The 25,220-nt window shown below is 42.5% G+C and overlaps 2 protein-coding genes across 2 annotated transcripts; both read right to left on the minus strand.

Moving 5' to 3' along the window:
• Nucleotides 1–1,624: 1,624 nt before the first annotated feature.
• On the minus strand, nt 1,625–19,844 carry CCNB2 (cyclin B2). Its single transcript, XM_079914588.1, has 9 exons — nt 19,719–19,844; nt 17,079–17,207; nt 16,860–16,973; nt 11,351–11,521; nt 10,530–10,688; nt 8,556–8,792; nt 7,035–7,175; nt 2,933–3,043; nt 1,625–1,841 (listed from the first exon to the last, which is right to left on the minus strand). The coding sequence occupies exons 1-9, from the start codon at nt 19,740–19,742 to the stop codon at nt 1,731–1,733; spliced, it is 1,197 nt and encodes a 398-aa protein (XP_079770714.1). The 5' UTR covers nt 19,743–19,844; the 3' UTR covers nt 1,625–1,730.
• A 2,939-nt stretch (nt 19,845–22,783) lies between these two features.
• On the minus strand, nt 22,784–24,128 carry LOC307182598 (polyprenal reductase-like). Its single transcript, XM_079913953.1, is given in 2 exon segments — nt 22,784–23,666; nt 23,670–24,128. Coding segments are annotated over 2 exon segments (954 nt in total). The 5' UTR covers nt 24,093–24,128; the 3' UTR covers nt 22,784–23,135.
• Between the last annotated feature and the right edge of the window lie 1,092 nt (nt 24,129–25,220).

The raw sequence follows: 25,220 nt of genomic DNA on the forward strand, positions 1-25,220 counted from the left end.
AGACTTAAACCCAAGCAACCCAGCTTTAGAGTTGGTGCTCTTCAAATACTGGGGTTACGTCGTCTCATTTTCTAATTTCAGTGTTTTTATGATACTATGATTTCTACTTTCACAACTTATTTCACATTTATAACACATTAGTTTAGGTGCCTGCTTGGCAGATAAGTATCTTAAAGGTCTTTTTTATTAATGACATCCTGGAAGTATGAATTTCCTGAGTCAGGGTATTTCATATTTAACTAAGCAAAACATGTAATAAAGAAGCTATAAAATGTCTTTGGAATATGCCTGCAAAACCCATCCTTTCTTGATGAGAAGTTGGAGCTCAAGCGTCCCTGGGAAATAACTGCTTTTCAGAGCCAGGAAAGCTCCCTCTCATGCTCTCACTTCGTTACCATTCACACTTGTGACTAAGTTGGTCTAAGGCTGCCATGGGAACAAGCTTCACTAACTCAACAAGGGATATTTATAAGACTTTATACTAGGATTTAACATATAAAGACACCCAGTTCCTCTCCATGCTCGAAACTTAAAAGTTTTACTAGTCAGGCAGCCCTGGCCTGCCCAGGCCTCACTGGAGCCAGGCTCTCCTCCCGGGATGGGGCAGTCACACGCCACAGCCGAGTCACAGAGCCAGGCACCTGGGGACCTCAGTCGCGTAGAAGGCAGCTTTTACCACACTCTAGGTTGGGGAAACACTGCATTAAATGAGTTTACTGCAAAGCTGCTCAGCCTTTATAAATCTTACATGAGTTTGCAGCGTTTCCCAAATGTATCTGACTAACTCCTTTCCCTCAAAAAACCAGTTAACTTCTTGTTGAACTAGTAGTTTGGGCAGTCGTTGCTCTAAGAGACTCATTTATTTCATGGTTTTTTTGTGTGGTTTTTTTTTTTTAGGTTAGTGGTTGGAGACTGAGAATGCATTCCCTCTTTGATTACATTTAACAGTTTTCTAATGCCCACCAAAAAAATTAAAATAAACCATAATGTTGGTGTGATGAATTGGGATTGACATATATACACTAATATGTATTAAATGGATAACTAATAAGAACCTGCTGTATAAAAAAATAAATAAAATTCAAAAAATAAAATAAACCATAACGTACTTAGAACAACAGGAAAAAGCATTCCAAGTTTCACCTTTAACAGGATGTCACAGGCCTGCTTCCTTTTTCCAGCTGTGGCCCCTTAGCACTGCTATTCCTGGTCTCAACCATGCCTTGGAGTGAAACACATTATGAGGGTTACTTCTGGAAGCCATCAACCTTGTGGGCCAGGTGTTCCTGTATAGGAATTAGAAAATAGTTAATGCAGGTTCTAGAAAGGGAATGTCATGGTTATCCTCCCATTTTAAATTTTATATAATGAACCAATCTTTAGGAATGGGTGAGCGTTCACTGAAGCCAAGTTGTAGTTTTCTCCGAGAATGGTAAGGTCTTTCCCCAAGCCATCAGGGCAATAATTTACATATTACAATCATAATAGCTCAAAAAGAAATTAGTCAAACAAGCTTCTATTGATTTCTTCAGTATAGAATACCCAAATACACACACATAGGATACCTTAAGAAAATCAACAGCTTTATTTTTCCTCAATATACATTTAGAAAATCAGTCTGAGAAAAGGTTTCATGAAATAGACCAGAGGACTATATATAAAGTCAGGAGTTCCAAATCAGCAAGACAAAGTGCACAGACGAAGCACTCTTCCCTGAGGGCCTCGGCAGCCTAGGACCGTCCCAGCAGAGGTGAGGCAAGCTCTTGGATGGTTTTTGAGTTCAGCTGGGAAGTCGTGCTGATCTTCAGGAGTTTGCTGCTGGCATACTTATTCTTGATGGCCTGCAGAAGTCATCTGTGATTAAGCACACATCAGGAGCACCACCGCCCCGCCACCCCCAAATTCACACCTTATTCCTAGTCTAATTTACAAGTATCAAAGGGCCAGACCCACAGTCTTCAAAGGGTATGATGATGCCAAATCACTGAAGCCAGCAAGTGCTCTAGGGCATGATGTGTTGTGCTTGACAATTTCCTGCCATGCCTAGTGGTGGATAAAACCCAGCTGGTAGCACAGGTGATGGTTTCAAGGTCCAAAGAGCAGGCTTTCTCTCATGAGCTCCCAGAGGGGTGGGAGGTGGGAGCTGTGTTTATCATACCTAAGTGCCATCAGGACATAACGGATTTGCCAGCACTGGGAGCAGTAACTGGCCATAAAAGTGAGTGGCAACTAGTGCTTAGATCCCAGATGATACTCTCAGGACTGAAAACATGACACTTCCACGGTGTGCTAAATAATGCTGAAACTACAAGTAAGGAAGCAAATCAGGCCGTGAGGACACTTGGTACAAATGCCTTGCTCTCTGTCAGACCCGTGGTGAGCTCTGATATTTGGCCTCACACAAGCACAGGACAGCACACCCTCTCCTCTGGTTTCTCCTCTCAGGTCGGCCACACAGAGACAGACTCCAAGCTGCCAGGATGCTTCCTGAATGGACTGCTTCACCATGCTGGCTGTTCAGGTGCCTCTCAGTCATTGTCCTAAAAGGTGCTGGACAAAGGCCCTGAATGATGTCACCCGAACACCCAAGCCTTCCACAGGGCCACTTAAGCTGGACTCCTGCATGCCGGCCAGCCTTCCCTGCTTGCTGTGCACCCTACCCAGAATGCTGGGTCAAGCATGGATAATACATTGAACAGCTGCTTGGGCCTGGACATAGCGAGCCTGTCTACCTTATTTTAAAGAAAGTCAGTTCTTGGGATTTGTGCGTATGCTCCATCCCCAGCTGCACTAGAAAAATATAAAGAGTTTGTGCTAAAACAGACTCTCACACATGCCAAAATATTTACATGAAAATGCAAACACACATACATCCTCTCATACCCCAAACCCATAATCCAGCGCTTTGAACAGCTTAGGAAAGAGTACTTACGATGAATTTCGTTAACTTTTCATTTACTTTCACTACATTTTTGGCCATGTGCTGCATGACTTCCAATACTTCGTTCTCTGTGTATCCAGTGTAATACTGCTGCTTTAAGTTCTGGAATACAACGCAAACAGAAGAAGCAAGATAAAGCCTCCACTTCTTTAGGAGAGCACATCTTACACATGCTGACATTACTTACGTAAAAGCTATAAAAAATATTCTTACCTGCTGGAAAGTCAGTCTCAGCCCCAACCACTACCATGGTACCAGCAAAGCAGCCAGTAAATGCAGGATGACTCTGGCTCGGAGCAGGACTAAATTAAGACGTTACATAGCTCTCAGCTAAATCAAATGGAGAGGGTCCCAAATAATGATGTTTTAAAGAAGGTTGTATATGTAAGTAGGGTACTTCAAGTAACAAAGCTTTCATGCTTGCCTCTGTCACCACACTGAAAGGGGAAGGAAAGTGAGGCAGAGTATAAACAAACCCAACAAAGGGTTTACAGAGATCGGGGTCTAGCACATCTCAGTCCCCTCGTTAAAGCCCTGCCTGGCAGTGGCTGGTAGGGAGCTCGAGAGCACAGACATCTGTATTGTCGGTCAGGGAAAGGGGTTCAGGATTAAGAAATAAACTGGCCCGTAAGCAGCAATCTAAGCTACCAAACCCAGAAGAACGAAGACCTCCCAGCAGCACTCTCCTGTCGGGCCCTGTGTAGTTAAGCACTAGAGAACACAGAGCACTCAGAGAAGCATCTACACCCAGCCTCGTGGCCCAGCCTCCCAGAGACCAAAATTCAAGCAAAAGGACAGCTGTTGATTGATAACATGACTTACTTTGTATGAAGATATATAACCTGACTTTATTTCAGATTTGTGATAAAATTCTAAAAGCTAAAACACATCCCTTTCAAATGCATAATATAATTGGGAAAATAAACCACGATATAACCTTAATCCTAAAACAGTTTAAAGGAAAAAAGAACTAAGCAGGAGTGAATCCTGATGTAATGCACAACCACTGGTATTTTGAAATCAATTGCCAGGAAACAGGGAGGCCTATAGTTAATAGGTTTAGGGCCAAGGAAGCACCTCTTAGAGTAATTTGGCGAAAATAAGCCATTGATACCAAGAGCATGTGCCATAGATGTTAACAGTGGCCTTTTTGCCTTCAATTTTTATATCAAAAATTTTCAAATCTATAGAAAAACTGAAAGAATAAGATAATGAACATCTGTATATTCTTTGTGCAGATTCATCAGTTCTTAATATTTTGCCACTTTTTCTCTCCTCTTTCTCTTTTTCTCTCTCACTCATGGTGTCTGCAACTCGCTTTCAAATGGTTCAGCAAAAGTTGTGTGAGATTTTTGAAGCCATCAAACATCTGGACCATTTGAAAGTGAGTTGCAGACGCCATGACACATCACTTCTAAATGTTTCTCCTAAAGCATCTCCTAAAAAGTATTTTCCTCCCTAGCTACAATACCTTTATCACATAAGAAACATCAACAGTTCCATAATATCATCTAATATATAGTCAATATTCAAATTTCTGCAATTGTTGCAAAAATATCTTTTATAGATTTTTCTTTTTACATCCAGGGTCCAATCAAGGTACAGACAGTACATTTGGTTGTTGTTGTCTTTAGTCTTTAAAACTCCCATTTTCTTGGCTTTAAATGACATTGATTTTTTTGAAGGATCCAGGTCAGTTACTTTGAGAACGTCTCATTCTGGATTTGTCTGTGTTTCATGATGACTGGATTCATGTCCAACATTTTGGACATGAATTCTATTTAGGCGATAATGCATACTTCCTATTACACCAGAAGGCAGGTAAAGTCAGGTAGTCTCACCACTGGTGATACCAAGCTCAATCACTGGGTCAAGGTAGTAACCGCCAGACGTCTCCATCACAAAGGTACAGTTTTTCTTCAGAAATACTACACATCGGGCTTCCCTGGTGGCACAGTGGTTGAAGGTCCGCCTGCCGATGCAAGGGGACGTGGGTTCGTGCCCCGGTCCGGGAGGATGCCGCGGAGCGAATGGGCCCGTGAGCCATGGCCGCTGAGCCTGCGCGTCCGGAGCCTGTGCTCCGCAACGGGAGAGGCCACCAACAGTGAGAGGCCCGCGTACCACAAAAAATACTACACATCTGTGGGGTGATATTTTGAGAACAATGTGAATCTTGTTTGCCCAAGTTATTTTACTTAATGCTATAAGCATCAATTGACGATCCTTGCTTGAATCAATTGTTACACTAGGGGTTTAAAAATAGTGGATTTCTATCTCTACCACTGTTTCTACTTTAATTAGCTGGCATTCTACTGATTTTTTTTTAAGTCCCTCCCTCCCTACCTTCCTTTCTTATCATTATGGGCTCATGCATTTTTTAATGCATTATAATCTATTACTGTCACAATTCTTTTTAATGCTCAACTTTAGTCAGAAGGAGCCCTTTCAAGCCAGTTTCTATGTCCTTTTGATGTGACCCCATTGATCTCTGAGAATTTGCTTGCTACCTGTTACAAACTGATCTAGGCTCATCTTGTACTTCCCCTGCCACAGCCCTGAAATCAGCTATTTCTTGAAGGAGCCCTAGTTCCGAGTATGTCATGGCACTGAGTATGCAAGATGTGAGCACTAGGTATCTTCATTGCTACTGGGTTGTCATTGTTTCTGGGCCTTTCATTATGAATTTATTGATCTTTCTAAAACAGACTGAATATTATAGGGTTTTCCTTTGTTTTTAATTGTTAACAATATTTTATCTTCTTACAGTGAAAATTTTAGTCCTTAATACACGAATCTTTGCTTTATCCTACAATAAAAATAGTTCCAGGATTATAATAACAGACCACTATTAACCTAGAAACAGACTAGTAAACCTCTTAAGTAAACTTTAAGTATGTTACCTTTTTTGGTCCTTTGTTTTAATTTCACATCCCACTAAAAATGCACAGTCGGAGTGCTGTGTTCAACAGTTACGGGAATTAATTCTTCCCTCTGATCTGTTACCACTTTGAATATATAGTGACATTGTTTTTGCTTAATTCCAGTTTCGGGTTTGCATAGAACATTCATATTGTTCAAAAGTCAAAAAAGTTACATTACACTGTATACAAGTTAATAAAAAATTACAAGCAGAAGTTCTGCTCCTATCCTCAACCTTCTACCCTGATACCTACCCTGAGGTATCCATCTTCATTAGTTTCTGGTCTATTCTTCTTGTATTTTTTGAAAAATTAGCAAATACATAAGCACAGATACATATCCTCTCTCTCTTACTCCCATTCTTTCTTACATAAAATGTAAACTCTACATACTGTGTAGAGGAAAAGGTCCACCACGATGCCCTGGCATTCTTACACATATCCACCACATAGGCCATGCAGACAAAGGCCTGAACCACATTGATCTGTCCTGGCAAAGTGCTTTGTGATCCTCCTGGAACATGATGGGGTAGCAGGCGAGGGGGCCGCCTCCAAGCCGTCTCCCACTCACTTCCCTATCTCTTCTGGGTAGGAGGCTGTAATGAGACCACTCCTTATCACCTCCTGGGCTCTGCTGGGGTGTTTGCTCTGCTGCTTGTGGGCTACAGATACAGACTCTAAAACTGCTTAGTGGCAGTGCAGAATGGGCCCATCCACAGAAGCGATCCTCTGACTCGCACTGCAGCCAGTGGCCCCTTTTGTTTCACTGTTATCCTTTTTGGTGTGTGAAACAAGAACCCAGGCAGGTGACATCCCTGGCTAATTTTATGAACCTCAAAGTGGCTCATTTCATCTTTACCGGGTAAACCAGGTCAGGCCTTGGCCCTGTTTTGTCTTATGTGCTTGACAACTTGCTTGTTTCACTTAACAAAATATCCCAGAAATCTTAGCGTATCAGTTCTTAGTGGCCTGCCTCATTCTTTACGACTCTGTAATATGTTTGCGTACCATGGTGTTGTCACCTAGGTTACGCCTGCATCATTCCAAGCAGCTCTTTTAAGCCTGTGGCCTTTTAGCAACTGCTTCAAGGATAGTGTGTGACAAATGCTAACGCCTTTTGTGTCTAGAGTCCCTAAAATACAGCTAATTAATTTCTTCTTAAATTCAACACTTACCCATTTTCCATGGCCTAGAACCTTCTGGGACAGGCAGGAAGCGGCTGCTGCCACCTTAGAAGGGTGATAATGCACCATGTCGTAGTCAATGAGAGTCAGTTCCATCAAGTATTTGGCTAAAGTGTGCTGTTCAACATCAACCTATGAAAGAACAGATGGTAAGAAGCATGGCTGTTATGACTCTCTTGCAAAATTCTGGGTGAAGATCTAGAAACTCTAAAAAAAAAAGATCTAGGAACTCAAATCCACTTCACTCACTTTTCCTTCCCAGGCACTGCTCTATTCCACAGTATGTTACAAACACAGAACATGAAGTCTTTTAAGAACTGATAAGTTCCCATATCTCTTCCCTCTTGCATCTAGAGATATGGGAACATATGTATATGTATAACTGATTCACTTTGTTATAAAGCAGAAACTAACACACCATTGTAAAGCAATTATGCTCCAATTAAGATGTAAAAAAAAAAAAAAAAACGCCACGTGAAGAGAAAGAGACACATGAGGAGAAGACCATGTGAAAAGGCCCAGGGCCTAGAACAGATCCTTCTTTCACAGCCCTCAAAAGGAACCAGCACTGCCAAGACCTTGATTTCAGATTTTAGCCTCCAGAACTGAGAAACAATATATTTCTATTGTAAGCCACCCAGTTTGGGGTACTGTGTTATGGCAGCCCTCAGAAACGAATTCATATGTCAATGTTCAGCCTCTTAACTCTCTTCCCTTAAGAAATAGAGCTCAACTATTTACAATTACCAAGACATGGAAACAACCTAAATGTCCATCAACAGATGAATGGATAAAGAAGATGTGGTACATATATACAATGGAATATTACTCGGCCATAAAAAAGAATGAAATAATGCAATTTGCAGCTACATGGATGGACCTAGATATTATCATACTAAGCAAAGTAAGTCAGAAAGACAAACATATGATACCACTTACATGTGGAATCTAAAACGTGACACAAATGAACTTATCTATAAAACAGAAACAGACTCACAGACATAGAGTAGAGACTTGTGGTTGCCAAGGGGGAGGGGGAGGGGGGAGGGAAGTATTGGGAGTTTGAGACTAGCAGATGCAAATTATTACATGTAGAATGATAAACAACAAGGTCCTACTGTATAGCACAGGGAACTATATTCAATATCCTGTAATAAATCATCATGGAAAAGAATATGAAGAAGAATGTATATATGTATGTATAACTGAGTCACTTTGCTGTACACCAGAAACTAATACACTGTAAATCAACTACACTTCAATTTTTAAAAATAATTAAAAAAAAGAAATAGGGCTCAAAAAAAAAAGTCACTTTGCTGTACAGCAGTATTTAACACAACACTGTAACTCTACTTTAATAAAAAATTAAAAATAAAAGAACTGATAAGTGTTAGGACTTATCTAAAAGATGCATCCTATAAATTCATGAGTTTTCCTTTAATTGGGTCAGTGTTTCTGGGATGAGACAACAAACAGCAAAATAAAGTCTCCTATGGAATTGGAGGCACTTACCTCTCCGGCTTTTGATGCCCGCCTTAAGAAATGTAGTGGTAAAGGTCGACCCAACTCAAATTTCAGTTCTTTCAAAATTAGAGTTTCCATTTCTCGAATCTGAGAACTGGTGTAAGCATTGTCTGTGATGTAAACGAAGTCTTCAATATTTGGAGAAAACATCTCCTCATACTTGGAAGCCAAGAGCAGAGCTGTAATCCCAACCAGTTGAAGCTTCTTACGAGAGACTGGCTGAACCTAATTGAAGAAGAGTGTGTCAAAAGTCTTAACTAACAAGAGGATGGGGGCTCTGGGTGGAAGAAAGTAAGAGGAAACCAAGTCCTGAAGAAGAGCACGTTGTCTCTGCTCACACCCCTCTTAAGGGCACAGGAAGCTGAGTGTTGATCACAGGCACCACCATGGCTCGCAGGAGCTGTCTATCATGGAGTGCTTGCTATGCGCCAGGCACAGTGCTAAGATTCAAACAATCATCTCATCGAATCCTCACAAAAAACCTAGGAAGTACATATTTTTTACCCCACTTAGAAATAGATGGACTGAGAAAAGATGCAGACATCAGCCCAAGATCAGTCAATTGCTGACTGACAACCAAGCTCCCAGGCACTGCTCCACCCCCATCATCCTGGCTTGAGTGTCTGGGGAAGCCCCAATATGGCACTCAGCATGGTCTGAATCAGGATGAGGCCAAGCAAAAAAGCAGGAATTTAATGGATGACTAGGGCTGAGGAAGTACCTTAAGTGTCTCCTTAATCCTCACCAAAAGTACACTCATTATTCAGCCTGAAGAACCTTCCAAAGATGCTTCAGGGTCAGAGAAAATCTCAGCCTAGAGGATAAGTGTTTCCCTTAACTTTCTTTTCTTTTTAAACTAGGAATTTGTGTTTTTTTGCTTCAACTCTCAATATTGAAAATCTACCAAAAATATAACAGTGCTTTCGTATCCAGTGAGGATTGTATAATAAAAACCACTGACTCGGGCTTCCCTGGTGGCACGGTGGTTGAGAGTTCGCCTGCCGATGCAGGGGACACGGGTTCGTGCCCCGGTCCGGGAACATCCCACATGCCGCGGAGCGGCTGGGCCCGTGAGCCACGGCTGCTAAGCCTGCGCATCCGGAGCCTGTGCTCCGCAACGGGAGAGGCCACAGTAGTGAGAGGCCCGCGTACCACAAAGACAAAACAAAACAAAACAAAAAACTAATGACTCTATGATTACTTAGCATTTTGCAGTATCTCAGGGTCAGTCTTATCAACACAATTATTACTGTATGGTTTGGGCTTGACCTACACCTGTATTATAAATGTTGACTTTAAATACATAAAGCCTTATCTGAAGGGCTACCCATTTGGTAGACAACGCACCAGTGGTTAATGTCTGGCATTTCTTCTAACTGCTCAGTGTTCTTACATTACCAGTTGAGAAATATTTTGATGATCACTACGCTTCTCGGCTTAATTTCTTACCTCCCTCTTTACTTTAGACCTCACACTGAGTACACTCCCCACACATACCTCCAACCCCTTGTAAAAAGTCTGCCTCCTGCCTCTTCTACACCGATTCAATGCCACAGCCGGCTGGAAACTGTTAAGTCCTCTAGCCAAACTCTCATTTTTCAGATGAGGAAGCTTAACACCAAAGAGTACTGAACTATGGAAACTGTGCAAGTGGGCCTGGAGAACCAGCCTCCAAAGGCACCACAGGCTTCAGATGGACTTTCAGACCATCTGATGGTTTATCTCCTCCGATGAATGATTGCGGCAAGGCAGCATCTCCCCTGAGCACTTTTCAGCAGGCTGACCTAACAGAAATGCCCAGCATTGGTCAGCATCACCAGAGGTTTGACACACTTGGACTACTTCCTTTTCTAGCACTTGAAGTTCTTTGGCATCTAATTGGCTTTTGGTTTTTTCTTCAGAGGCACCACACCTTGGCAGTGCATAAATGCAAAGTTCACTGAGCTGCACGAAGTCCCTTACCTGTAAAAATCGGTCCATGATGGCGACGCACATGTACAGAGTTTCCTGCAGCAGCCTAAACTTGGAGTGGACTTGCACCAGCCAATCCACCAGGATGGCACGCATGCGTCCGTTTATCTCTCTTCCATCTAAAAAATGTGGATTTATGGATTGTAGAACCTGTAGGTGGAGTTAAAAGTTTAAAAAGCAGACCTCGGTAAACAACAAGGTCCTACTGTAGCACAAGGAACTATATTCAATATCCTGTGATAAACCATAATGTAAAAGAGTATCAAAAAGAATACATATATCTATAACTGAGTCACTTTGCTATACAGCAGTAATTAACACAACATTGTAATTCAACTATACTTCAATGAAAAATAAATTTTAGGGACCTCCCTGGCGGCGCAGTGGCTAAGAATCCACCTCCCAGTGCATGGGACACAGGTTTGAGCCCTGGTCCAGGAAGATCCCACATGCCGCGAAGCAACTAAGCCCGTGAGCCACAACTACTGAGCCTGTGCTCTAGAGCCCGCGAGCCACAACTACTGAGCCCACGTGCCACAACTACTGAAGCCCACACACCTAGAGCCCATGCTCTGCAACAAGAGAAGCCACTGCAATGAGAAGCCCGCGCACTGCAACGAAGAGTAGCCCCCGCTTGCTGCAACTAGAGAAAGCCCGTGCACAGCAGGCCCAATGCAGCCAAAAATAAATTAATTAATTAAATAAAATAAATTAAAAAAAATAAGTTAAGAAAAAAAGCTGACCTCATTTCCTTCCCAGCTATGTGGTAAATTCCACACTGCTGTACAACCAAAACACAAAGGCCCACTCACCTCAAGCTGCCTTAGATACTGATAGATATCCTTAACATAGTCGCTGCAGAGCTGAGGGTTCTCCCAGTCTTCAGTATCAATATCCTCAATTTTGCAGAGCAAGGCATCAGAGAAAGCTTGGCAGAGGTTCTCTTCCTTCATGGAGATATCCACAGGTGTGGGAGAGGGACCCTACACCCACAAATGAAAGTGTATGTATCACTACCTTGGGAGTAGCCTTGATCACAAATACAAGCAGGGCCAACTGGTTTAAAAGTATCATATGCATTTTTATAAATGATAAAGCCAAAACAAATACATTTCAGAGTAAGAGGTGAATAATTCAAGATGTAGGGGATGAAGTTTTTGGAGATATACTCCCCTGTTTAAAACCACTCTAGGGGGTGGGAGGGAGGGAGATGCAAGAGGGAGGAGATATGGGGATATATGTATAACTAATTCACTTTGTTATAAAGCAGAAACTAACACACCATTGTAAAGCAATTATACTCCAATAAAAATGTTAAAAAAAACACTCTAGGGGACTTCCCTGGTGACACAGTGGTTAAGACTCCACGCTCCCAGTGCAGGGGGTCCGGGTTTGCTTCTCTCCAGCCTCCTGGGCAGGTCTCCCTCACCTCAAGCAGTCTCCCTCTTCCCAGAAGCCTCTTGTCCCTGTATCCACATGGATTATTCCCTCACCTTCTTCAAGTTTTGCTTAAGTGTTATCTTCTCAATTAGGTCTGTCCTATTTAAAATTACCATCTGCCTTCTATTCCCCCCACACATATGTTTCATTTCTTTTACTGTGTTTTTCCCCAAAGAATCGATAACCTCCTAATATACTATACAGTTTATTTATATATGATGTGTATTATTTTCTGTCTACCTCTACCAGAATGTAAGCTTTATAACCTTACATTTATTCAAACTGATTTTGTCCACTAAGGTATCTCAAATACCTATGTCATCCCTGACACGGCAAATATTTACTGAGTGAAAGAAAGTTACACCTGGGTTCAGAGATTCCTAGAGCTGATAGTTCACTTTAGCAGTAGCCTCTTGTGCAAGTGTAATGTTTTCTTCTCATGAACCAATTTATTCTAAATTGAGAAATTGGCAACACAAAAGCAGGAAAGCACATTCCAGCCTATGAATAAAACAGAAGGAGGAAGCAAAGACTGAGCAAGTATACACCCAGTACTTTATTTTCTTATGCTGACTGGGTGATTATTTATAAAAATCACACAAATTAAAATTTTATGAAGTTTAAACAAGCATTTAGTAATGAAGCATAAACAATTACTTTTTTAAAGAATAAGAGGTACTTCTCAAAGTATAGCCTAGGACTGCAAGGCTATAAGAATATGTATTAAAGTAATAAAATACAGAAGGAAAGAGAAGGCAGTATAATAAACAATTTTAATTTACATTAAAGCTCAATGATTATAGTTTCCAGTCTTAGAGAAGAAGAAAACAGTAACTATATATAGATAGATAGATAGATAGATAGGTAGCAATTCAAAACATGCCCTTCCCTCTTAAACCAAAGGTCTTAAACTGAGGAAGGGCTAGGTGAGCAAGAGGTATACAGGTATACCTCATCTACTCAAGAATTTAAGAACTGTTAGAAGGAATAAGAAGAGCTACCTGGGGTACCAGGGAGAAACGTAGTGAGGTTACCAGAGACGATAGGACCTCAAGGAAAATGAGTAGGCAAAGGTACACAAGCACAAAATCCCAGGGGAAGCCAAGAAATAAAGGCAAGTCTGGGGGCTTCCCTGGTGGCGCAGTGGTTGACAATCTGCCTGCCAATGCAGGGGACACAGGTTCGAGCCCTGGTCTGGGAAGATCCCACATGCCGCGGAGCAACTGGGCCCGCGGGCCACAACTACTGAGCCTGCGCGTCTGGAGCCTGTGCTCTGCAACAAGAGAGGCCGTGATAGTGAGACCCGCGCACTGCGATGAAGTGGGCCCCACTTGCCACAACTAGAGAAAGCCCTTGCACAGAAACGAAGACCCAACACAGCAAAAATAAATTAATTAATTAATAAACTCCTATCCCCAACAACAACAACAAAAAAAAGTGACATCTTTAAAAAAAAGGCAAGTCTGGGAACTGCATGTTGATTTGGGACGGCAGAAGGTAGTGCGTGAGGTGACAGAAATGGGCTGGGAAGGTGAGCAAAACTTAGCTAAGGAGTTTAGATTTTATCTGAATGTAAGTGACCCCACTGAAGAAACTGAGCAAGAGCAATTAGAATCAGATGTGCATTTTAATAAGCCCATGTAGCTTCAGTTTAAGCTTACCTTTTTTAAGAATAAGCATCATCACTCTCCCCAGGGAGGGCAATCAGTACCAGAAAGCCTAAGAAGGCAGAGGTTATCTTCATGTGCTTCAGACTGCCTTAGCAGCTTGAAATGTTTACCTGTGTCTACGCAGAAGTATATCTGAGTTTAGCCATATCCAAGGCCACCAGGATGAGACAAGGATAATTGCTCTGGGCCTTAATTTAGAATTTATTGAAAGCATTCCTTTTGGACTCCAACATAATCTAATTATTCTGAAATCCTTTCTAAGATCCCGCTTTCCTGTACAGATTATAGCCTAAGCCCTGTGGGCCAACTGTGCAATCCTGTCCAGAGTCTGCTGCATGCAAAGGTAAAAAAATGCATCAGCTAGTTACCCACTACAAAAGTGGTTCTAGAACAAAAACCTTCAAATTAGATTAATGAATGAGCCCTGTGGATTGTCAGAGACAACTGAAAAGTAGTAATAAAAACAATAAAGCTGTCAGATTTTGCTGAACTTGAGAACCTGCTCTTTGGTAAAGGATGGGTAGACTGTGAGTAAAGGCTACTAAAGTTCTCCTAGCACCAACATTTAATGAGTCGGGTCTGTTAAGAGAACGGATTAATATGAATATGCAAATATATAGGTATTTACACAAGTTTTGGTAAAACACAAAATTCCTTTATTTACTAAATTTACAATAGATAAACAATGTCAGTTAAGTGCAATGAGGAAGGACTCCAAGAAAAACTGTTGATTCCAAACAGACAGTTCATGATTTATAGCAATGACTGTGTACACGTGTGTACAAAAGCATACTCAGTTGTGGAAAGGCAAAATCAGTTACCATGATTAGCTTCAGGGAATGCAGTGGAGTGGAATTTTGGGGGTAGGGAGAATAGTTAAAATGAACTGACCCTTTATTCTATGTACTCTATTTCTGTATTGTCTTGCTTATTTATGCATGTTTCTTGTGTAATTAAAAATAAAAGGCACCCTATTTTTTTTTAAATATGAATAATTGTGCTCGTTTTCTTTTATATATAGTTTTTGTTTTAGGGAAAGTTAGCCCATAAAAGATTCTTATAGTTGAATAATGACTATCACCAAATTTAGTGTTTCAATCAAATCTGTAAATCTAAAACCTCATCAGAATTTCTAGCTGCCACTCCCCAGTACATCTCCTAAGCTTGCATCTACCTCTGCTACAGGGTATTATAGTGCATGCTTTCACTCTGACATTCTTGACTTGACTGGGAGCTTCCTGGGGACAGTCAGTGGTTCACTCACCTTGTTTCCCCAGTACCCACCAAACAAGAGGCTAGTAAAAAGCCTTCTTCCTTCCTTCAAACTACTCAGTCTGCCAAAGCCTCATGAGTCAGCAAAAAACAGTTTTCTCCAAAAATTGCATGATAATAAGCTTCTGCAAATACCTGTGAATGGCTGGAGCCCTCTCCTTCAGATATTGCTGGCCCATTTCCAAATGCATTTCCCATTGGCTGTCTCTCTGTTACCTCAACAAGTCTAAATCCAAATGAGACACCTTCCCCAAAGCTACCTCAATCTCCTGAATTTCCTATATTTTATTAATTTATTCCATAAATGGTTCCTTAAATACTCAAGTGCTTAAGCTTCTCACTCCTCCACTCCAAGCAACATAGCCAAAGAATTCCTTCTGAATACAGGATGATGTGTCTGAAAGGAGTTCTGGTACATCCCAACACATTTGAGGTTGTTTCTTAGCACCCGTATAGATACTGGTATGTGGATGTCCACTTAGGGGAGATATGGGCTCGTTCAAGACATCCATCAGCCCTTGCTTAGAAAACTGCAGTACCACCTAATTAACGTCCCTTCCATGGCCACCCTGCACTGCTTACATCAGGTCTCTCCTCCTCAAAACATTCCACAGGTTCCTCACTGCCTAATGGGATAAAATCCAAATTCCAAGGCCTTCAAATCCAGCTGCAACCTTCTTCCCAACTTTTTTCCTGTTTCCTCACACAAACCATCTGACCCAATTTAGACTTGCTGACTCTTTGCCCCAAAGGACATAATTTATAGGCCTATTCCCTTTTTGGTGCCTTGATTCCTATTGCTGCTTTGTTCCCCCAAAAGGTGCCCCTTCCTATCAGCTTCTTCCTATCCTTAAAAATCCCACTTACTCCAGGAAGTTTCCCCAGACCACTCCATCCCTCAAGATTCTCTCCCTCCTTTAGATGCACCCTGCATTCAGTCATCCATTGCCCATGGGCACCTAGCAGCATGCCCTCGGATTATATATCTAATTTTCGGGTACAGATGCCCCTTCTGGATAAGTCTCCTCAAGGCAAGATGACTCTTTATCAGCCTTAACACAATTGGATGTGTATAGTAAGTACTCACCTGTTTCTCAAACATATTCAATGTTTTTAATTTCAAACATACAATAATATATAAATATTTTGAGCTAGAAAGTGCGAAGTGCTCATTGTTGTATTCTCAGCACCTACAACAGTGCTTGCTTCATTGTAATTATATGAATGTGTGTAATCTATGAATGAGAGCATGCATGAACTAGAACATGGTGGAAGATGAACAGGCCAGTGGGTCCATTAGCATTCTAACTTCAGTTGAGCTACCCAGTCACGGAGACTACAATCTATCAACACAGAAGTTTGGCATTACTTTGTTCTTCCATGAGTGAAGGTCTCAGAATTGTAAGCTTCCACCATCTTCATGGACAAGTTCATTCTTATAGTGAGTTATTTTAATAAAACCTACCAAATTTTCCTCTGAGATCACTAAATTTATTTGGGTATTAAGGTAGTTAACTTTGTTATTCAAGGTCATAATATTATATTAAGGTACCATCACTGAAAAGATGTGTATGTTCATTTTCTACACTGTTGTTTTAAAGTAGAGCTCTAGCTATCACTGTTCTTCAAAAGTTGCACTGAGGGGCTTCCCTGGTGGCGCAGTGGTTGAGAGTCCGCCTGCCGATGCAGGGGACACGGTTTCATGCCCCAATCCAGGAAGATCCCACATGCCGCGGAGCCGCTGGGCCCGGGAGCCATGGCCGCTGAGCCTGCGCGTCCGGAGCCTGTGCTCCGCAACGGGAGAGACCACAACAGTGAGAGGCCCGCGTACCGCAAAAAAAAAAAAAAAAAAGGTTGCACTGACAGTAAAGGTACCCTTATATCCTAGCCCCAAACAGCCTACTTCGTTAAGTATGTTTGTAAATTCAGAACTTCCTACCTTTGGAGCCAACACTTCCATCTGCACTGGTTTCACAGAAGCAGTAGGTTTCAGGTGCTTGTTGACATTTGTTGTTTTGGTGGGTGGAACAGGTACTTTAGTGTTCTGAGCTTTCTAAAAGGGAAAAGAAATGTGAATAGGGCAAGAGGGCCAGTGTTGCCCCTCAGTGCTCTACAGAATCAGCCTAGGGTGTGCAGGTACAGTTCTCACAGTTGTTACCTTAGTTACTTGTGTGGCTCTGATTGTAACTCGATTTCCAATTTCTTCTAAAACTGCCCGCCTGATAGTCACATGGCTTTTAGGTTTAGAATTAACTCCCGTGTCAGTATTCTCCAAATCAGTGGACACCTAAAAAAAAAGGAAAAAAATTACTGAAGAGTTGAGATCATTTACAATACTTTGCTAGTGTCAGAATTGATTCAGGAAAGGTGAATATGCTGAGATCTATCTGCGAGAGGGAAAAGGTACATTTTAGGAAGTCTAAAAATGCTATTTGTGATTTATAACATCACTCTAAATTAGGCAAATCACTCCACCTTATCTATTTTTAAAAAATCCCACTAAGAGCTTCACAGATAAGTGATCATTTCTCATATGGTACCCACATCATTTGTCAGAGATCCCTGGATATTAATGGCATCTATTTAAAAAATTTCCTTGACAGAGAAGAGTAACAAGTGCAATTAAGACACAATACTAAAAAGCTGTTTTGGGCTTCCCAGGTGGCACAGTGGTTAAGAATCCGCCTGCCAATGCAGGGGACACGGGTCCGAGCCCTGGTCCGGGAAGATCCCACATGCCGCGGAGCAACTAAGCCCATGCGCCACAACTACCGAGCCTGCACTCTAGAGCCCGCGGAGCACAACTACTGAAGCCTGCGCGCCTAGAGCCCGTGCTCCACAACAAGAGAAGCCACCGCAACGAGAAGCCTGCGCACCGCAATGAAGAGTAGCCCCCGCTCGGCACAACTAGAGAAATGCCACGCACAGCAATGAAGACCCAACGCAGCCAAAAATAAATAAATAAACTAAATAAAGAAAAATTTTTTTAAAGTGTGGTTTCTGCTTTAAAAAAAAAAAAGCTGTTTAAAAACCAGATGTTTAAAACCTAAACTAGCTTGGATTCTTATGCCATGCTAGAAATAAGAAGTACTCAGGTAGACAAGATCTTTAGAGATACAGCTTTTTAGCCATGAGGGTGCCATAGCATTACTCTCTATTTTATTAGGAATATTTAGAAAGAAAATAGTTTTCGTGGGTAAAATAGTTTTATCTCAAATTGAAAGTTTGAATTGTATGAAATAAAAATTGTTAGTTTGGCTTCCCTGGTGGCGCAGTGGTTGAGAGTCCGCCTGCCAATGCAGGGGACACGGGTTCGTGCCCGGGTCCAGGAAGATCCCACATCCCGCGGAGCGGCTGGGCCCGTGAGCCATGGCCGCTGAGCCTGCGCGTCTGGAACCTGTGCTCCGCAATGGGAGAGGCCACGGCAGTGAGAGGCCCACATACCGAAAAAAAAAAAAAATTGTTAGTTGACCTTAACCTGCTTTAGACAGAATGTCCTTAGAAACAAAACTTGTTAGTAAAAACAATTCACACAAAAAAGTTTATTTGATTATATGTGATAAACATTTCATGAGAAAAAAAACAGCATGTACTATCCCTGAAAATTGGGGGGGGGGGGTCTTAATCTTAAAAAATTTCCCAACAGGGGGTTTGAATGGACCTACCAGGATAGACAGAGGGGCAGGGAAAAACTCAAGTCTTACCTGAATAGACAGAATTTGACTATGAAAGCACCCGATGGGATAGATTAGACAAAAATTACTTATCAATTTGACTCAGATTCATAAAAGGGTTACAATTAAATACCGAGTGTAATCAACTTATTATTATTAGGATTCTCAAAAGTCACACTGTTCAATTTTTCCAGCAGTTCCTGAGATGTTTAAAAAGTGTTTCAAAGTTCAATTCTTATGGGTTGAAGCCTGGTAATCTAAATTAAGCCATCTGGAAGGGGAAATCCCCAGCTTTTAACAACCCTACAGCCAGGAGAATGGAGCTCAGGTGTGTCAGTGCCCTCTATTTTTCAGCAAAGAAAAAAGTAGATCCAGGTACAATTCAAACCCACAGAAAAAAATCCAAAATACCATTAACACTTTGTTTTTTGCAAAGACGAAATAAATAAATTTGGACCCTTCTCTCAGTCTGCCATATTGCTCCAAATTATATGCAAAATCTCTATTGCACTTGAGTAAAGAAATTACTTTTTTAAAGGGACAAACGCATACATTAGTGAACTTAGCCTTGTAACACTTCGTGTGCAGAAATAAATAGGAAACTAATAAAAGAGAAGTGAAAACACCTGAAAAACAACCACAGCTGTTGCTTGATCAAACATTAGAACACTTCACAGGCTGCGGAATTTCTTCAGTCCATCTCCCTACCCTCACCACGGATCCCTTAGCTGGCAAGGAGTTTGAGAAGAGAGGAAGGAAACCCCAAGAAGCTGTAACTCTCTAACAACAAAGCGCCCTCGGGGATCGCTCGCCGCGTCCTAGGCCCAGTGCTCCGGGGGCTCACTTGACAACTGCCACCCCCGAGGCGCTTTCCCACACTTCCCCCACCCCAGCGCAGGGACGGCCAGGCCAGGAGCCGGGACCCGAAGGAGCGGAAGCGAGGCGGGGAGAAGCCGGCCGGAGCGGATAGGACAGGCCGCAGGGCCCGGGCCGCCCGCAAGAAGGGGAAAGCGGCGCAGGTTGGGACGAAGAAGCTCGGAGCAGAGGAGAGAGAGAAGCGAGGCGGCCGAGGGCGCTGCGCGGCCGGGGCCCAGGCCTGCGCTGGGGGTCGCCGGCCCACTCACCGTCGGGCGTCGGAGCAGCGCCATGAGGGACGGGACAGGCAAGAGTGGCAGCCCGGCCCAGGGAGGGACGCGGACTGGAAACAGAGAGCACTAGCTTCCCCGGCGCCGTTAGGACTGCCCTCCGAGTCCGCACCGCTGGGAATCTTCGTGAAGTCGCCGAGTTCCAGGATTCAAATACCGCGCCGCTCGCGCCCCCATTGGGCGGCCCTACGTACGGCGCCCTCTTCCCATTGGCTAAGTAGGAGACATTCCCGTAGGCTGATTGGCTGAATTATCCAGACCCGTTTGGTTGTCATAACAACCGGTATTTTTCCTGCCTACTGTCTTTTTAAAAATCTCGGCCCTAAAATAAACAAAAATGAAATACCTCGTTGGGAAAGCAGACGTAGGACGCCTTGTCTGAATTTTGACGAGGATGTCAACGGATGTCTACGGATTACGGATGTCTACGTTTGTACTGGGTGGGCAGAAGTTGGTACTAAGGAACACCCTGGAAATGCCATTTCTGACCATTATTTCTCTTCCGGAAATTTCGCGTTCGAGTTTAGGTAGGGTTGGCCTGCCTGGGTTGGGGAACAGGCGCCTCTGGTTGGTTTAGGGCTGCACTGTGTTAGGTGGTTGAGACTCAAACGTGTGCTTAAGGAATGGAAATTGTGGTGTTTATTCAGAAGCTAAGATTCCTAGGAGAGGGGGAAAAAAATGATAAATGCAATTTGTGTGACTCGTGATTCATGTAAGCTCTCCATTGTGTTGCCGGCACCTAGCACATTGTTTCGTGTGGGTTGTGATCGGGCTCAATAAATATTCGTCGAATAAATTATCTTATGATGAGCAAAAGATTTTAAAATGAGAAAGACAAGTGTGATCCAGCCTTGGGCAGCAGGGTGAGAGGCTCGCGTTAAGACCAGAAAAGAGGAAAGACAAAGTGAGAGGAATGGGAAAGGAGAGAGGAAAGGAAAGGGTCCAAGGCCCACAGTAAAGGTAGTGAAATGACTTCTGATGATAGGCTCCATCTAACAGTTTGAGCAAGTTTTCCCATCACTCCTGCTCTACTCTAAAAAATGGTTTCTCTCTCTGTTACTGGGGTACTAATGACCCTTAAATGAAGTGATCTGAATTAAATTCCTTCCCTTGATCTAACATTTCTAAACCTGCTCTTTAGTAAAACAAATAATTGCAGCTACTACGTGGCATGGGAAGATGTTAGTGTATCCATTGTCCTATAACTAAAAATTAGATATTCAGTGAAGAAGTATTGGGAAGGGAAAGTATTGGGTTGGCCAAAAAGTGCCTGGTTTTTAAGTAAAAATAAAAGACACTTTTTTCATTTTCACCTAGAACTTTATTGAACAACGTATTCACCCCTTTGTTCCACTATCTTCTGCCATTTTTCAGGCAACTTCGTAATTCCATCTTCCCAAAACGTGTTATCTTTTTGAGCAAAGAACTGTTCCAGGTGCCTTTTACAGTCTTCCAGGCAGTTGAAATTTTTTCCATTAAGAGAATATTGTAAAGACCAAAATAAATGGAAATCTGAAGGTGCAATTCTGGTGAATACAGTGGATGAATCAGAACTTCCCAGCCAATCTGTTAACAGTTTTTGCCTGGTCATCAAAGAAACATGCAGTCTTGCATTATCCTGATGGAAGATTCTGCGTTTTCTGTTGACTAATTCTGGATGCTTTTCATCGAGTGCTGCTTTCGATTGGTCTAACTGGAAGCAGTACTTGTTGGAATTAATCGTTTGGTTTTCTGGAAGGAGCTCATGATAGAGGACTCCCTTCCAATCCGACCATATACACACCATCACCTTCTTTGGATGAACACCGGCCTTTGGTGTGGTTGGTGGTGGTTCATTTCACTTGCCCATGATCTCTTCCATTCCACATTATTGTACGGTATCCACTTTTTTTTTTAATTAATTAATTTATTTATTTATGGCTGCGTTTGGTCTTCGTTGCTGCACGTGGGCTTTCTCTAGTTGTGGCGAGTGGGAGCTACTCTTCGTTGCGGTGCACAGGCTCCTCATTGCGGTGGCTTCTCATGTTGCAGAGCTCAGGCTCTAGGTGCGTGGGCTTCAGTAGTTGCGGCACATGGGCTCAGTAGTTGTGGCTCACGGGCTTAGTTGCTCCGCAGCATGTGGGATCTTCCCAGATCAGGGCCCGAACCCGTGTCCCCTGCATTGGCAGGTGGATTCTTAACCACTGCGCCACCAGGGAAGTCCCTGTACGGTATCCACTTCTCATCACCCGTCACATTTTGTTTTAAAAACGGAACGTTTTCATTACATTTAAGTAGAGAATCACATGTGGAAATGCGGTCAAGAAGGTTTTTTTCCCTTAACCCAAACATCAAATCGATGAACATATGCAAATGATTTTCAACGCTTGATTTGTATATTTTGAGTATGTCTGCTATCTCCCACATGGTATAACGTTGATTGTTCTCAATTAATGTCTCGATTTGATTGCTATTGACTTCAACTGGTCTACCCGACCAAAGAGCATAATCCAGCAAGAAATCTCCAGCACCAAACTTCGCAAACCACTTTTTTTATGCATAAATATAAAAATATTTTATTTCAGATGCTTACACTTTTAAGGTACTCCCTAGAAAGGGATGTCAAAAAAATATTAAATAAAATAAGGTTTCAAACTTTGTTAGGCTATGATTTGAGGGGGAAATGACTATTGATGGTTACATAGCTGGAAATCTTTGTGGTAATAAGTATAAGCTAACTTCAATCAACTCACTTTTCCCAGAATCCATTGGTGTGAAATTATACATTGTTGTTATTTTCAAAGGCTATTCAGCTTTGACTGATCTGCAACAAGCAGTTACTGAGCATCTTCTATATTGCTTATTGTGTAGTCTAGTTAATTTGTCTGTAGCAAAAACAAAGCCACAGATGACCTTATCTCTTCCACTGTGTGTGTGTTTGTTTGAAGCTGTTTGTATATTCTTGATTAGTCTGTTTCTGAAGCAGCTTGGAAAAGTCTCATCTACTTTTTAGCATTTGGTTGCTTTTATAAAGCATCTTAGAAAGCAGACATAGCACTCCCAGGTCTGCCAGAAGTATTTCTTCACTGAAGACTCAATTTCTTCCATTGTTTAAAAAAATTTTATTTATTTTGCCACGCTGAGCAGCAAGTGAGATCTTAGTTCCCCAACCAGGGATCAAACCCATGCCCCCTGCAGTGGAAGTGTGGAGCCTTAACCATTGGACTGCCAAGGAAGTCCCAAGACTCATTTTCTTGAGTGGTATTGCTTTGCTCATGCACTGAAGACTTCTGGTAACAGAAATGGACCAGAGAGTTTTAAACAGTTCTACAGAAATTGCACTTTGGTCTCTAGACTTCGTTGTCCTTCGGAATTGGAACTGTCACCTGGTGTGCATTCCTCATAACTGAGATTATCTTAAAACAGAAATGGTAGGAAAGCTTTCCTGTGCTTCGGGTAGGAGACGAATTTGCTTTTGTAGAATTTGTGGCTGAGGAAAGCAGACAGGGCCTGGTTGAAGAAGACATATGTTACCACGAGCCACCAAGTTAAGTTGTGGAAACCAAAGGGGACAGCCGTGGAAATGTAGATCATCAGCTCTGCCAAGTAGTTAGGGGAAGAAACGTATTCAAACCAGTCTCCAAAAGGGATTCGGTGGTTACAGTGAATGACCACTCCTGCTTTATTTTTCCTGAGATTGCCGAGAATGACATGACACTTATACTGATGGACAGACGACCAGATGAACATCATCATTCCGAGGATATGGAACCGCCGAGCTTGCATCAAGAGATTTTTCCCTATCACATAGACATTCCTGCCGTCCATTGGCACTTGGCTCAACACAGTTAGGCCGACAAGGACATAGCAGACAAGTCCAAAACAGTACTGCACGACGTGAATCACGGCATTGGAGAAGACACTGACATAGAAGCACTCGAAGAGTCTTCATAGGCTGTGTAGCCACAGAAACACTAGTACTAAGAACGCAGACAGCACGAGCTCACCCCCTCGGAATTGCGCAGCCCCAAGAATTCTGAGTAAATGATGAAGCCAGTTTGGAAAAGGTGCTCCCACAAACAGAGACTGAGTAAGGCTCCAAAGCAGGAAGCCATTCCACAGCACTGAGATGATATAGAAGTGAGAAAAATACCTCTTGGGGACATCAAAGTCCCGACAGGCGGCCGGTCGCGACGGCCCCCCTTCCTTGGTTTTTCCATAGCAGATCAGGTCCTGGAAGAGCGTGCAGCCCGGAAGCAGGCCAGACGGCACGAGCTGCAGTAGTAGGGTCAGCAGGAAGGCCGCGGCCAGCGTGAGCCACACGGCACGCAGCGGATTCAGCGCCAAGAGTTCGGCCCCCGCCCAGGGAGCCATGGCCGGCACGCCCGGAGTCCGCGCTCCCCGGGCCCTCGCCACTCGTTGGCGGAGGAACGGCCACTCAAGCGCGGCGCGCCGGGCTCAGCCCCGCAAACCACTTTTGACACGTTCGATCAGTCACAGCACTTCTCCATACACTACACAAATCTTTTTTTGCATTTCGGTTGCATTTTTAACTTTCTTGAAATAATAAAGCATAATACGCTGAAAATGTTGCTTTTTTTCTTCCGTCTTCAATATTAAAATGGCTACACAAAAATACACCAAATTTGATGTCTTTTTTCAAATGCACGTGGATATGATAGATGTCACATACAATCTAACAAAATTATTATGAATGAAGTTAAAGACAACTAAGTGCTACTACAGCCATCTTACAGAAAAAACCGAACCTTTTGGCCAACCCAATAGATGTTTTGTGCACTGGGGTTGTGAGTATAATTATATTTTTGCTTTATTGTTATAATATTGGTGGTGTTATCAAAAGCTACAACTATAAAACAATCCTTACCACCTCTCAGGTCTTTGTAAACAGAAATGTTAAGAATGGTAAAGTGCTTTTATTAACTGATTTGACATGGTTAAACCTGAAATTTAATCCATATTAGACATATTATGTTTTCATTTAAAATAGAAGTACTATTTCTTATGGTTTATCCCCACTGCAACTAACCTAGAACGTTACAAATAAACTTTTTGATTCAATCTCTTGTTCAATGCATTGTAGTCCTTCTATATTTTTATTTCTTGTTCCCTCCTGTCTTAGGTAACATTTATTGATCACTCTTCCTATATTCTAATTTAAATAAACTTTCTCATAGAGTCCTCATAATCTTTATTGATAGTATTATCCCAGTTTTTCTGGGTCTTTTTTTTTTTTTTTTTTTTTGCGGTATGCGGGCCTCTCACTGTTGTGGCCTCTCCCGTTGCGGAGCACAGGCTCCGGACGCGCAGGCTCAGCAGCCATGGCTCACGGGCCTAGCCGCTCCGCAGCATGTGCAATCTTCCCAGACCGGGGCACAAACCCGCGTCCCCTGTATCGGCAGGCGGACTCTCAACCACTGCGCCACCAGGGAAGCCCTGGGGTCATTTTTTAAATTGAGGTATAATTGATACATATTAGTT

The sequence above is a fragment of the Stenella coeruleoalba genome (genome assembly GCF_951394435.1).
Source record: "Stenella coeruleoalba genome assembly, chromosome: 2".
Taxonomy (NCBI): Eukaryota; Metazoa; Chordata; class Mammalia; order Artiodactyla; family Delphinidae; genus Stenella; species Stenella coeruleoalba.

Excerpts from the sequence above, each read along its gene's own strand:
- CCNB2 (XM_079914588.1), bottom strand. The coding sequence starts at position 19,742 with ATGGCGCTGCTCCGACGCCCGACG. Across the intron at positions 17,208-19,718 it reads CGCTGCTCCGACGCCCGACG|GTGTCCACTGATTTGGAGAA; the intron begins GTGAGTGGGCCG and ends CTTTTTTTTTAG. Across the intron at positions 8,793-10,529 it reads TCATGGACCGATTTTTACAG|GTTCAGCCAGTCTCTCGTAA; the intron begins GTAAGGGACTTC and ends TTCTTCAATTAG.